Source organism: Diplotaxodon limnothrissa, linkage group LG16, assembly GCF_057381915.1.
Source record: "Diplotaxodon limnothrissa isolate DT_005_m linkage group LG16, D_limnothrissa_male_GT1.1, whole genome shotgun sequence".
Classification (NCBI taxonomy): Eukaryota; Metazoa; Chordata; class Actinopteri; order Cichliformes; family Cichlidae; genus Diplotaxodon; species Diplotaxodon limnothrissa.
In genome coordinates, this window is record NC_140611.1 from 37,961,690 (window position 1) to 37,974,809 (window position 13,120).

The following is a 13,120-nucleotide window of genomic DNA, read 5'->3' on the forward strand; positions in this document are numbered from 1 at the left end:
CAGAGGGTCTGTACACGCCCACTTGCGAAGGGTCCGTTACCACGAAGGTGGGTAAGCGATCCGAACAGTCTCCCAACCCGCTCTGGATAGCCCCAGAAAACAGAGTCTCGGAATCTGGGGAAGCCAGAACATGTCGCTCGCTCACCGCCTCGGACTGCTCGGAAGTAAAAGCAGACGGGGGGTGAAGACCGAGGTCCAGAAGGAGGAACTCCCGCTCCCACGAACAAAGCGAGCCCAGAAGCCATGGGAGACCGGTCACCAGACGCTGTAGCCGCCTCTCTACAGCGCGCTGGGACGTGCCACCCGGGCTTTCCAGCCACAGGTCGATCAGCTCCTGTGTGGCATCGATGAGATTTTCCCGTAGTTCCCTGGATGGATTAAGCGCTGCTGGGTCCATGTTGTGGTCGCGTCGTACTGTCACGGTCCGGGGCAGCGGCCGTGTGGAGAGTGGAAGGAGGACTCAAAGCGCAGCACTTATTCAGGTGTGAGGGTGATTTATTGATAATAACAAACATAAAGAGGAGATGGCAAAACAGAACTACGGATGAACTAAACTGGGTGAAACTACACAAAGGAGTGGCAAACCTGAACACGAAGGGAGAACAGCAGGGAGAGCACGCAGAGGATTTCACAGGGTAGATGCAGAGTACGCAGGGTAACACAGAGGATGAACACAGGTAGGAACACAGACGACGCGACGAGGAGCAGAGGAAATCACACGCTATAAATACACAAAGAGACACTGGGAAATCACACACAGATGGGGGAAACAGCTGGACCTGATTAACCTGACGAGACAGGGGAACACTAACACCAGGGACCAACAGAGGGAGCACAAACCCAGAACCCAGTGTCTAAAATCCCAAACACAAACCATCCCAAAACAGCCATGAATAATAATGAAAGTAATAACAATAAGTACATAAACATAAAGTCACTGAGTCATGGTCGCAGGACCATGACAGGAGAACACAAACTTTGTCCAAAAACCTCTCATGTTTAACTGTTTTCCTCTTTTTCTTTGGTCATTTTAGCCTTTTTGGCCAGGGTGAAGGGAGTATCTGCCATCAAACAAGAAGACAGCCGCATGTAGCTATGATGATGTTTGCTAGTTCACCTTACATGCATTAATGTAGTAACGTGGTTAGTGTACTCAACGTAAATTACACACGAACAACATTAAGCTACTCACGCAGAGAAGAACGGCTGCTGCTGCATCATCATCCTCATCATTTCTTCTACACTGGCAGGGCTAGGGGCCAGGACTCTCCTCTTCGGGTTCTTGGGGGATGTTGCTAACTCCGGGTCCGATAACAGGCACCACACCCGCAGTAGATGTGCTCGGTGTGAGGTCTCGCAGCAAGCTATCAAGTACGGCGCATTTCTCTGCAATTTTAAAAAAAGCTATGCGTCGCCAGGTGTTTCATCAGATTCGTGGTGTTACCTCCTTTGCACTGTATCACAATATCACCTTAAAGCACGTGTTGCAGGCTGCTGAGTTTGCATCTTTTGCTGTGAAGTACAGCCAGACTTTGACCGCTTCGCCTTGGGCCTTTTTAATCTGTAGCTCTGCTCTAAAAGAACGTACGTACCTGGGCCCGCCTACTATCCTTGCAAAGGTAAAATGATTGGCTAGAATCCAAATGTGCGCTGCTTTTCGGTCTGGTTACTACCGTTTATGTCAGAACCGGTGCCATGATGGAACCAGATACTGGTACCCATCCCTAGTGATGGGTGGAGGAAGGTGACGGGGCGGAGGGCCCAGCTTTGGTCCCACAGGACCGAGGTGAAGGTTCGGCTTTCAGAGTTCATGTCTCGATGTGTTCCCTGTAACTTCTCAACAAGCAAAGTTAGGACGTGTTCGAGCTGACTGACACTTTGATGGGACACGACTGCTGAGTCTGCAGAGTCCAACCGGTGGCCAGAACATTCAGTCACATTAAACAAAGGATTGGACTCAATAAGCAGGACCCGGGTGCCAGCAGCACTTTTACAGATCTTATTACAAAGATTGAAGAGCTGGTAAGTGCAGGTAGGCCGGGGGTTCTCCCAGAGAGAAGAGAAAAACAACCAAGGTGAGTTTAAGATGATTTTGTTAAGTCTTGTAATTGGATTTAGTTTGGATTGGTTTCCAGAGAGGTGGAGAGGGATTCGATGGAGAGTGGAGCAGGGAGGTAAAAGGATTAACTCAGGCTCTTTAAAGCAGCAGGGATCCATGGAAGCTGAGGAGTAACTCTCTCTGGAAAACAGACGAGAGAAAAGGGTTAAAGGGCACAAAACATGAGGATGAACTAAAGACATGCGAGTCTTAAATACCACCGTGGGGGTGACAACGGCCTGGGCGAGAGCAGATTTTTCCTCTCCAGACTTTTGTGGATTACATTTCATCACCGCCCACTGTCACTTTAATTTGTTTTAAGGAGTTCAGCTCCAATCAAATGTCACATAATTCTCAGAAACCTAGATAATAATTTCCTCCCATCTGCTGAGTCCCCCCTACACTCCGACACCTCCCAGCCATAACCTTGACATGCCTATCCCCATCTCATCTCCTGCTTCACTTCACCTCCTACATGTAAACTTGTACCTTTTGGTTCATCATTCCAGTGCTCTTGCTATTGCTTCATTACTTCACGATAAACAAACCAGTTAAAGTCTATGTTTCCTTTACTGACGGATTTGTTTGCGAGTTTATCTGCTTTCTCATTTCCTGGAATTCCTACATGAATATTGTGTTTTTCCCTTGACTAATTAGCCATGAAGCGACTTACAGTACTCCATAAAAAACATGTGGTTATTGGTTACTCCTGTAAAAGCTGAATGTTGAAGCTGAATCACCACATGAGTATTTTGTTCTCTGTCACTTCCTCTGTCTGCTCCAGAGCTAAAACTACTGCACATCTTTACCTCACAGTCAGAGCACAAACCGCTCCTTAAGAACCAAAAGCTGATGACTGAATGTGCTGAATGTAGCACAGGTGTGAAGAACCGTGGCCATTTTATTAGGTTCAACTTTTTAACATAAATATATATTCAGCCAATCACTTGGTGCATTTAAGCATGCAAACGAGGTCAAAACAACCTACTGAAGTCCAAACCAATCATAAGAATGGAAAAGGAAGGTGATTTAAGTATTTTGAACAAGGCTGCTCAGAGTATTTCAGAAAATGCTGATCTTCTCAGATGTTCCTACAAAAACCATCTCTGGGGTTGAACCTTGAATCAGATGGGTTACAGCAGCAGAAGAGCACACTGCGTACCACCCAGTCAGCTGAGAACAGGAAGGCTACAATTCACACAGACTCACTAAAAGTGAACAGCAGAAAACTGAGAAAACATTGGCTGACCTGATGAGTCCTACTTCAGATGCTAGGGTCATAAACATCTTGAGAGTACGGATCCATCCCGCCTCGTATCAGCAGTTCAGGCTGCTGGCAATGACGTGGCACACATCTCAAACTGGTTTCCTGACCATTTCACTGTACTCACACGACCTCCACCGTCACAGATCTCCAACAGAGCATCTTTGGCAAATCTCCAGCATCTGTATGACACAGTCATGTCCATATGGACCAGAATCTCAGAGGAATGTTGAAAGCAGAATGAAGTGGACACTGAGTGTATGGGTGCAGTTATTTTTAAGCATTAAATAACTTTAATTTTGATGGTCACTGAGACAAACAGAACAGGATGTATAGATTCAGCAGTGAAATCTGAGGCACAGAGAGGATTTTCCACTTCAGCACAGAAAGGCCCGAACCAACAAACCTACAACCTTCCCTCTCTGTGGAAGAGTAAAAAGCTATTTTAAGGTAAATAAAGCTGTGCAAAATACTGGGTGCTGAACTTGAAACTAATTTTCTGGGTGAACTGAAAATTAGTGACCAATCGGCACACAATGTTCTCCCAGCTTTGATGAAATCTCCCTCAACACAGCATGTTTTCACTGTTTAACCAACAGCCCTTTGCTAGTAGTAATAGTAGTAGTTCTTTTTTAAACAATTATCATTAAAGTTCATCACTCTATCAATTCATCACATGAAACCGACTATTTTCGCACTTTTGGTTGCACAACTTTCACTTCCTCCTATACAGGGCAGCCCCTGGATGGGGAACAAGTAACAGTCTATGATTCAGCCTGTGCTGCTGTATATTACTGTAGAAGTACCTATCTAGACTACATTACTAACATCTGCCTGTTTGATGTTTTACGGGAATTTTCCACAGAGGGGGAACCAAATTTTTTTAATTTATAATATTTCATAAAATTATTGCCAAGCCTCATCAATCCCAGCTCTTCTCCTGTGCTCATCTCTGCATGTAAGCCTGTTAATATTAATCAGGTCAATATTATACCAGCAGCGTAACCGTGTTGGACTCTTCTGCTAAATATTTCATTACTTTGAATTATTAGATTCTACGGAGGGAAATGTGACCGCATACTGCAAGAGACATCTTTGAGGCTGCTTTCAGGCTGACACCAAATTCACACATGCAAAGTGTCAGCGACACATTTTTAGACGCATGGCTGAGCAAAGCCTTGAATAGCTGCTGCAACATCTCCTTCCTGCCCTTGATGTAAAGTGAGATTATCATTTAAAGCCGTCCTCCACTCCTTAACCTGTGATCCAGTTTGCAGCAGGCTATTTTATTTCTAGGAAGAGAACGGCTAAATAAAATCACGGCTGGACACAGTGAAGCAACGAGAAATCTGCTGACCCTGTGTGCGGTAGAGCCGCATCAGCTGGCTTAACACAGATATGGTAGCTGAAAAGTTTGTCGTGCACAGTGAGGTTTGGTGATAAAGCTGCAGAAACGTTGTGAGAGGCTTTTAGGCTCAAATGTGTACCATTAGCAAAGGACAGAAAATGCCTGTGAGGTGACCGGAGCTGTTTTCTGCTCTTTCAGCACAGTAACAAATTTGGAGCTTCAGGAAAACAACAGAGCTGGGTTTGGTGTTTAATGTGTGCACAGTGAAGGCTAATTAAGTAGAACTCGTGCACACTTAGGTGTAGAGCAACACTTGATTAATATGGAGTTTTAAAGCCAGAGATATTATTATTTAAATCACAGAGTCAGAGTTACTCGTGCTGAAATTAGTCTGCGTAGCAAGCAGTAGCGGTTTTTTGATGCGGGCGACACGGGCGGTTGCCCGGGGCGGCATCACGGGCATCGTGAAAAAAAAATGCTCGTACTCATGCTGCCCCGACATCACGCCAGCGCATATTGGGAATGGCAGAGGCACCGATCGGTTTTTTTATCGCCCATTTGCTGGGAGTAAGGGCGCCCTCCGTTTGCTAGGTGCGCCTGCTGCTTGCTGCACAGGGAGGAGAGGACGGAGCGGCATCTAATAACCAACTCGCAAAATAAAACAAAATAAAAACAAACCAACAAACACGAAAACACTGTCACAGGCTGGGTCTCCGACCCAGCACTCTGAGTTTTCTTTGTATTTTTTGATATGTTATTAGTTTGTGTTATTTCCTATTTGCCTTTAGTTTAGGCAGTTATTGTTCCTGGGTTTTCTATGTTTTGGGGTTTTCTATTTATTTCATCACGTATTAGGTCTGTTAAGTTGTGTTGTCATTTCCTGTTTTATTCTGACAATGTCATGTGTTCTTTGTTCATTGTATTTAGCTTTCCTCTCCTGGTCCTGTCATTAGGTTTATGTCTGTCAGCTGTTTTCCCCCATGTGTCGCCACTTCCCCTGATCACCTCATGTCTGTATTTAAGCCTTTTGTTTTCTTCATGCCATTGTCAGTTCGTCTGTTTATTCTCACCAGAGTCATAGTCATAGCCTGTTTATTTTTCCACCTCGGTCATAGTTATAGTTTTTGGTCTTAGTACCTTTAGTGTTTTGTTTCTTAGTGTTTTGTCAGTTCAGTGTTTTGTTTCTTAGTGTTTTGCCTGTTTGCTTTGGTCTCTTGGTTCATTTCCTGCCGTCATCGCAATAAAGGTTCACTTTTCTGTTAATCATTACTATTCCTCGTCATCATCTGCTTTTGGGTCCTGTTTCCGCACACATCGCACACACCGTGACAAACACCAGACATCATGATACAGACTTATAATTTGCAGACTTATAATATTTTTTTTCGACATTCTGTACGCGAAAAGTGAGCGCGAGAGCCCTCGGTGCGCCTGCTCGCTGCTGAAGTCAAAGTAAACTTTATTGTCATCTCCGCTACATACAGTGCAGTATATAGAGAGACGAGACGACGAGGCTCCAGTTACAGCAGTAAACAAACAATAAATATAAGAAGAGTAAGAAAATAAATATACACTTTAGGACTCGGGGTAAAGGATCAATAACAATTTAAATTTATAATTTACAGTTTGATGATTTAAAGTCTCACACACAACCCGTCGAAAGGGGGCCGGCTGCTTCCAAATAGAGCACATTTCATTCATAATGTTGTAAATCTAAGCCCATCATGTATTCATGATTTGAATCCTGGGTTGTGTGAAATCCCAGAAATAAACCTTAGACAAAGTGAATCTGTGAACTAAGGTGTAGGTCTGTTAGGTTATGTTGTGGTGATCCTCGGGTTGGGGGATGGGTGTTCATACTGGAGTGCAAAATGAAAACCAGTGGAAGATGGACAAGAAAAGTTCAAAGCCATCTGGTGCTCAGTTTAGAAAAAGAGAAAAGAAGAGGAGGAGAAACGAGCAAAAGATGCAGGTAAGCAGATGTGTGATTGGATAATGGCAGCTCATCCTGAAACAATCAGAATCAGAATACTTTATTAATCCCTGAGGAAATTATGTGGGTTACAGTTGCTCCAAGAAGAAATGGTAAAAATAGTAACAGTAACAGACTAAACTCCAAACAGTACATTATGTTACAGATTGGAATATTAATTAGACATTGTCAGTTGTTGATTTGTCCTGTTCTCATTGCATGACGAATTATGATGGCTGTTTGGTAGCTGTTTGCATACTATGCATACTCTCTCTCTTCGTGTGTGTGTGTGTGTGTGTGTGTGTGTGTGTGTGTGTGTGTGTGTGTGTGTGTGTGTGTGTGTGTGCGTGTGTGCATGTTTCTCTGGTGAAATTCAGTATGGTTCTGACAACAGTTTTATGTGGGGGGGCGCCAGAGACAGTGTTCGCCCACGGCGCCAAACAGGCTAGGACCGCCACTGGTAGCAAGGCTATAAATTGGTCAAGGGTTAGAGAGACAGTCTTCTGAAGTCTGTTCTATTAAACATGCAAAAGATTTCGACCTTTGTCTTAAACGTTTTCCCTGATGTCATGAAGAGCACCTTAAACTGGAACAGCAGAGAGGTCATATTTTTGGTTGTGTTGCTTTTTACCTCGCCGCTGTGCAACAGGAAGCAGCATTTCGGATGTAACCTAGTTGTCCAAGCGCAACTTAAAACCAAAAGAAGGGCACTGCCAGCCAACAATACCTCAGCTTTATTCATAGCAGTCAGTATTAACAGAAAACAAAGTGCAAACCCATACAAACCACATACGGTCAGTTTGTACAGCACTGTTTTACCATTTAGAGGAGTTGTTTTTTTATGAAACAAAACAAAACCGGATGATAAAATATATGTTGTTGAATTTTTCTTTTTTTTGTCCTTTGTATCATGTTTTTAATTTAATTTTAATTTCAGCTGAACTAGAAATTCAATAAAGGCTTTTTTAAAACAATTATTATTATTACTATTATTTATGCATTTATTTATTTGTTAGCCAGAAATGTTACTTATACCGTAATATGAGGTGTATAAGCTTGACCTGTTGGTGCTGTACACTCTTTTCTGTCACTGATATCTTTAGTTAGACTAAATGTATAATATATATGCAAACAGAGCTTTAGAAATGCATACTGATTAAATATGTTCTGCTCTTCTAATGCTTAAAAATCAATTCAGCTACATGAGCACAATGCATTAGATTTAATAATTAATGTTAAGGTTGAATAATAAATAGGAAATGATTTAAATTTAAGTTCATGCAGCTTATTTATTTATTTACTACCTTTGGTAAATGTATTCACAAAGGAACGTTTAGATGTTGTTAAATATATAATTTTTTAATTGTTTAACAAACGGAAATTTAAAAAAAATAATTAATTAGCAAGACCACTTCAGAAAAACAAGTAACTGAAGATAATAATAACAAAAATTCACGTCAAATCAATGAGCCTTCTAACTTTACCGTCGTGAAACTGTCGTGAAACGCCATGACGACAGCTAAATCGCTTTCCGGTCACTGTTATGTCTCCATGCCGTGCAGCTGTCCTTGGAAAGTGTCTCGTGTGCGGCTCGTGGGAAAGATGCGGAGAACAGGTGAGTGTCCACCGGAGCGGAAACTGAAGCAAGTGTTTCAGACGCGCTCGTGCTAAATGGAGAGAAGCGGACTCGTTTACGGCTCTGTGTGTAAGGGTTAAGGCTGCTGACGTCATGCGCAGTAAAAGCATCATTAACAGGCTCGTCGTTGTTGCCGTTTGCAGTGAAGTACTTCACGTTTCATCAGTGACAGCCTGCCTGTGTGTGCTTCAGAAGCTGTTGGTGTGTCTCCGACGACACGACCGCGGGCAGGTGTGAGGCAGGTTGTAGGGTTAGCTCGGTTTAATTCATCTGTTTGTTCACAGCGAGTCCTGAGTGAAGACAAGACTGACTATGATTAAGTTTGACCCCAAACTACAAAACAAGTTAGTCTGACTCGTCAGCGAGTTAAAAAAAAAAGTGCAGAACTGCTTCTTTAAAGTCCATGAATGATGACGTCATTATCACGGTTGCGGATTTGACTCGATCCTGAACACTAAGGTTGTTATTTGGGACTGTCACCACATCAGGTTGTCTCTGTGTGACTGTAAGTATTCATTTTAATGAGGTACTACAATACTGCATGTACTACTATACTACTACAGACCATAGAAGAAGAATTGTGCTGTCTCTCATCTTTCATTCAGGTAAACAACACTTATGATAGATACTTTATCGATCTCTCAAGGGAAACTACTACATTACAGCAGCATGTTACTCAATAAACATACTTTTAAAATGTAGAGATTTAAAACAATAAACTTATAAATAAAAATGATATTCAGTTAAAGAAGTGTAAATAATAAGACTAATAATAAGAGAGCAGGTGTGATGGGTTGTCCATGATGGAGAGCAGTTTGTTCGATGACCTCCAACCCTCGCTGACTCAGACGCCTCCAGATTCTGGCCAATGATGTTCCAGCCTGTGGATCAGTTTGTTGATCCTGCTGGCATCTCTTGCTCTGATGCGGCCCCCCTCCCAGCAGACAACAGCAAAGTAAATGTCCCGCGCCACCGCAGACTGGTAGATGGTCTCCAACATCCTGCTGCACACTTTAAAGGATCTGAGCTTCCTACAGTAACTCCACTAAGGTTTAAATGTTTCCATGTTACAAAATACAGAAGAGATGGAAGTGACCAGCCAATCACAGCCTGAGGCTTCAAGTTTAGTTGATTTTCAGCTTGTTGTGTGATTCTAAGGCAGCTCAAGTTCATTTAACTAACATGTTTTAGGTTGTAGTACACTGTGATAACCACGTCGTGTGCACTGATGTTGCGTTAGCCCGCATGATGAGCCCTAACCTCGAATGAGATCGTGCTATGTGACATGTTAATGACATGTTAAGTTCCTGGGGGAGGATGAGTCAGCACAGTGTCACAGTTTTTATATATCTGTGACATGCAGCTTGTTTTCATGGATGTATCGTCTGTCCTCTTCACAGATGTCACCAACTGAAGCTTGCTGCTGAAAACAACACGGGAGCCAAAAAAAGGAAGAAAATAAAAGCCATGGCGTCTCGTTTCCTGAAGTACTCCGTGCTTCTCCAGAAGTACCGCACTCCGCTGCTCATTGCGAGCTGCGGTGGAGTCTTCGCCGCCAACATGTTCTACCACGTTTTCCCTGACGTCTCCTACCGTCAGCTCTATCAGGCCTGGCACCGGGGGGAGCCGGTCGTGCTGTCGGAAAAGCTGGAAAATCTTTTTCAGCAGGTTTTAATTTATCTTATTTTTTCAAGATCACACTTCAGATATGTTTAAAAGACTTCAGCTGTAATATGCATGTGATTGTCGCTGGAATGATGCATAAATATTTTTAGTTGCTGATGAGAGGAAAATAGCAGTAAAGATAGACGCAGGCGTCTTAGATTAATAACCATCATTATACACAAATCGAAACAAATTGTTCACAAAACATGAAATTTGTTCTTTCATGAATTTCATAAAATTCACATTTCTGCTTTGTCATTTGTAGGTGCTGAAGGACTATGGCGTCAGCTCACCCAAGAATGTCTCGGCCTTTGCGTCCTTTGGCTTCCATCCGGTTGGCGCTGGCGTCCCGTGGCTTCCTGCGGGGGCCCAAATCGGCATCCCGGCTAACTTCAACAGCACCGCCGACGACCCGAGTGGAATTACCAATCGCAACATTTTCATCAACGGCAAAACGGTGGACTGGAGCAGTGAGTCCGGTTCGACTCTAAAGGAGGCGCTTGTGTTTTCCCTCGATGCGCAGAAGTTCGCCATAGCGCGCGAGGTGGCCCGCTTGCAGTCCGGGGGACCCGTCATGAGCGCTGCTGTCGCTCCGTTCTGCCTGGGAGGGGTTTGGGTGTACAGCGTGGTGCTGAAGCAGGTTTTCGGGCTGTACGGCGGGCCTGCGCTGCTACGCGGGGCTGTGAACATCGTTGCGCTTGGCATTGGTGCTGTTTCCTACTTCCTCACCTCGGACGCCGTCAGCCAGTGGCTTGACTATAGCTCGGACCGACGTGCGGCCAGAGTGTCCCGCGATTACGCCAAAGGAGGGGTGGAGTTTTACGATAAAATTCTGTCCAGAAACAAAACGCTGCGCTCGCTGATGGGGCAGAAGGGAGAGGATATGTACGCTCCCAGTGGGAACTTGTTTCCTGCTCACGTCTTTCAGCTGAAACACACGCCGTACACCTCCAGGAGGGAGCAGATCCTCGCTCTGCTGAAAGAGGAGAAAGTATGAGAGGAGGGCTAGCGATGGGAACTAAACTAGCAAGACTTTGCATGTTTTTTCTTAAAATTATGTCATCACGGATGTGCTGAATGTAATTTGTAATCAGCAAAGTCCTGAGGGGTCGTGTATTTGCTGACTTTATGCAACAACGATGGCGTGTAGGGCACAGTGTACCAATAAACTGTTTCCCTGCCTGTGTTTGTGGTCATATGTGTGATCAGTCGTATTAGTCAGATGCTGATAAGTGCTATTCCTGTTTCTCTCACCCAGGTGAGAGAAACAGGAATGTACATGCATGCATTTGTATTTTTGTTTCTATAATATGCTCTGGATAGATTTAGACTGTGGGCTGCTGACAGGTTATGCCTCTCTCTGTAAAACAGAACATTTTAAGCACATAATCAGTGCATGTGCAGATTAGTTTCTCCCATGTGCAATAAATGCCTCGACATAGCAACAGGTATTACAGGAAAAGCCATAAAGCCTTTGAATGAAAACAAACGCTGCTGTGACAGTGATGTACTGTCTTGTTGGTATATGTATGATTTCTATACATTTTACATCAGATAAAAACTTTGGTTGTAAGATTCAGATAATTATTTTTTAAAAGCGAGACATTTTAAATGAGAATAAGAAAGAAAAGTGCTTCTTTGTGCCCCCCTCTCCCTGTTAATGCCCTACCTGCCCCCCTGGCAAAACTTTGCAAGACCCGCACAGTTTATAGCTGATGTTTGCTGGAGCTGTGGCTCCAGCAAACATCAGCTGATACTAGAAATTAATAGCAAATAAATTCTAACAACAGCTGATCAAGCTTAAACGTGCTGCTGTTGTTTAGCAGCTGTAAAGCTGCTGGTCATGATGTCGGTTTGGATATGTGGTGAGAGGGAAACATGAAGATGAAACCAGGAGATGTCCTTACTGAATCATCAGAGCTGAACAGGTGATGGAGAAACAGGTTTACCTTTTAGGTGACATGAATGAGTTGAAGTTATGAAGTGTTTCTGAGAGACAAATAACACCAGGATCCTTTTCTAAGTAGATGACAGCTGGTAACTGTGCAGGGGCGGGTCTAGCAAAGTGTTGCCAGGGGGGCATGTAGGGCATTAACAGGGAAAAGGGGGGCACAAAGAAATACTTTTCTTTCTTATTCTCATTTAAAATGTCTAGCTTTTAAAAAATAATTATCTGAGTCTTACAACAAACGATTGATAGATTGATGCATATATACCATCAGAACAGTGTACATCACTGTCACAACAGTGTTTGTTTTCATTCAAAGGCTTTATGATTTTTCCTATAATGGTGGGCCGGTCTCTAGTCAAAATGCCCGGGACGATTTTCTGTCCCAGTCCAGCCCTGTATGCAGCTCATCTGCAGTCTGGTGTTACCTACATCTTCCTATTCAGAAGGCAGAATTTCCGAGTTCTGAGTACAATCAAAAGCACCACAACTGCAGTTTTTGTGTTGGATGTAAAAAGCGCACATGACGCTGTGACGTAGGCTAGAATCATGGCAGCAGTCAATGATGGTCCAGGCGTGGGATTTCTCTCGTGGAAATATGCACATTATCTTTTCCTTTCTATTGGTAGGTGGCACAGTGCACTGTGGCACGTAAGCAAGCTAGAAGACTGGCAAAGTTATGGAAACAACACATTAACAAGAGAAGTCCTGAGTAAAACCAAAGTTACTTTCCCTAGTAACTAGTTACTTTGAAAGTAACGAGTAACTTGAAGTAACTGAGTTACTTTTGATAGAAGTAACTAGTAATGTAACTAAGTAACTTACCCAACACTGCGTGCACAAATGGAACAAGGCAGTCCTACACATTTGTGTAATGTGTGCATTGAAGGACAAATCCTGGTCGAGAACGACTCCATGATTCCTCACAGTGTTACTGGAGGCCAGGGTAATGCCATCCATGTTCTGAGATGTTTAGCTAAGTACAATAACCTCAGTTTTATCTGAATTTAGAAGCAGAAAATTCAATCGTCCAGGTATTTGTCTTTATGATATGCCCACAGTTTAACCGCTCGATTCAGCATGGATAAACCAACATGGGTATCGTCTGCATAGCAGTGAAAATGTATGCAGGTTTTCTAATAATGTTACCAAAGGGAAGCGTGTACAATGTAAACATTATTGGTACAGC

At 43.4% G+C, this 13,120-nt stretch overlaps 1 protein-coding gene across 1 annotated transcript; it reads left to right on the forward strand.

Moving 5' to 3' along the window:
* The first annotated feature begins 8,226 nt into the window (after positions 1 to 8,226).
* Positions 8,227 to 11,159, forward strand: tmem177 (transmembrane protein 177). The gene is made up of 3 exons (XM_085374709.1): positions 8,227 to 8,297; positions 9,719 to 9,986; positions 10,249 to 11,159. Exons 2-3 carry the CDS (start codon positions 9,786 to 9,788, stop codon positions 10,978 to 10,980), a joined length of 933 nt encoding a protein of 310 aa, XP_085230835.1. The 5' UTR covers positions 8,227 to 8,297; positions 9,719 to 9,785; the 3' UTR covers positions 10,981 to 11,159.
* Positions 11,160 to 13,120: the final 1,961 nt, after the last annotated feature.